The sequence below is a fragment of the Aplysia californica genome, unplaced genomic scaffold (genome assembly GCF_000002075.1).
Source record: "Aplysia californica isolate F4 #8 unplaced genomic scaffold, AplCal3.0 scaffold00087, whole genome shotgun sequence".
Lineage (NCBI taxonomy): Eukaryota > Metazoa > Mollusca > Gastropoda > Aplysiida > Aplysiidae > Aplysia > Aplysia californica.
In genome coordinates, this window is record NW_004797357.1 from 803407 (window position 1) to 804796 (window position 1390).

Here is a 1390-nt window from a genome sequence, read left to right on the forward strand (position 1 = left end):
TCATCATCATCATCATCATCATCATCATCATCATCGTCATCATCATCATTATCATCATCATCATCATTATCAGTATTACTATTACTATCAATAGTACTATTATTACCGTACATTATTATAATACAATTCACAGTTACCTAGCTGGGTCTTAGCTGGAGACTCTGGCGGGATCCAGAAGAGGATGAGGGTGATGGAAGTGAGGAGGATGCAGGGCAGGATGAGGATGTAGTTGTAGAGAGCTGAGCGACGCTGGAAGATGAGGTGGTATTGAAGGTTGACGAACGTGTTGTCTGGGCAGCAGGTGTAGTTGATCACGTGACGGAAGGCAGGACAGTCGATGATGAACCTGGCGAGGGAGGAGAGAAAAAACAAAATAAAACCAACATAATATTGACATGATTTATTTGATTAATACATCTAACATCATTTACGAGTCACAATGTTCCGAATTTACCCTCAAGGCGAACATTGGCTATTAAAGAAAATATATTAAATTCCAATGTTGGTGTTTCACTCACCCCCCCCCCCCTCCCTCACCCTTGTCTCAAATTAGAGTACCGACTTTCAGACGTAATATAAATATCCCCCCCCTCCTCCACGGGAATCGAACTCAGATCTTCTACTTGCGAGGGTTAAGCAGTTAGGCAACTATCCAGACTGAGTATGATACAGCATTCTAGCAGACCAACCACAGCACCACAGATACTGGTTTGTGAGATGGCATAAAGACCAGAGAAAGCGTAATTAACAAACATTATTGCTGAGACATCATTATGTCAAAGCTCACAATAAGAGTAAGAATACAAATCAGAACAAGAGTGGCAATTATTGTGATTAAAAGGAGAATTGAATGAGAATCAGAATAACTAATACAATTTTTTTTAATGCGAACGAAAATGAAAAGGAAAATAACAAAGAGAAATAAAGGGAACAAAACGTTTCACAATGAGAGAAGAAGCCATTATGAGCATGGCTACAGCTAATGAGAAAGAAACCTTTCGTTGACATCTAACTACAGAGTAACTAGATCGACTTCGCCTTCCTTTCTGCCCCCTCCCCCCGAAACGTAAACCATTGCCCCTACACACACACACCCACACACACCCACACACCCACACACACACACACACACACAAACACACACACAAACACACCCATACACACACAATCTTTCTCTTTCCCTCTCTCCCTCTCTCTCCCTCTCTCTGTCTCTGTGTGTGTGTCTCTCTCCCTGTCTCTCTCTCTTTTTCTCTTTCCCAAACACAAACACACACATACACACACACAAACACACACATGCAAGCACACAAAAACAGACACATACGCATATACACGCCAACACAGAGAAACTCAACACAATCTCTCTCTCTCTCTCTCTCTCTCTCTCTCT

At 41.9% G+C, this 1390-nt stretch overlaps 1 protein-coding gene across 1 annotated transcript in view; it reads right to left on the bottom strand.

Moving 5' to 3' along the window:
• LOC101863970 (neuronal acetylcholine receptor subunit beta-3) overlaps positions 1–1390 on the bottom strand; it is a gene marked incomplete in the record, with an annotated part of 188339 nt that overhangs the window by 40584 nt on the left and 146365 nt on the right. Inside the window, 1 exon segment of the mRNA XM_005094696.3 lies at positions 138–346. Coding sequence (XP_005094753.2) covers positions 138–346 — 209 coding nt within the window.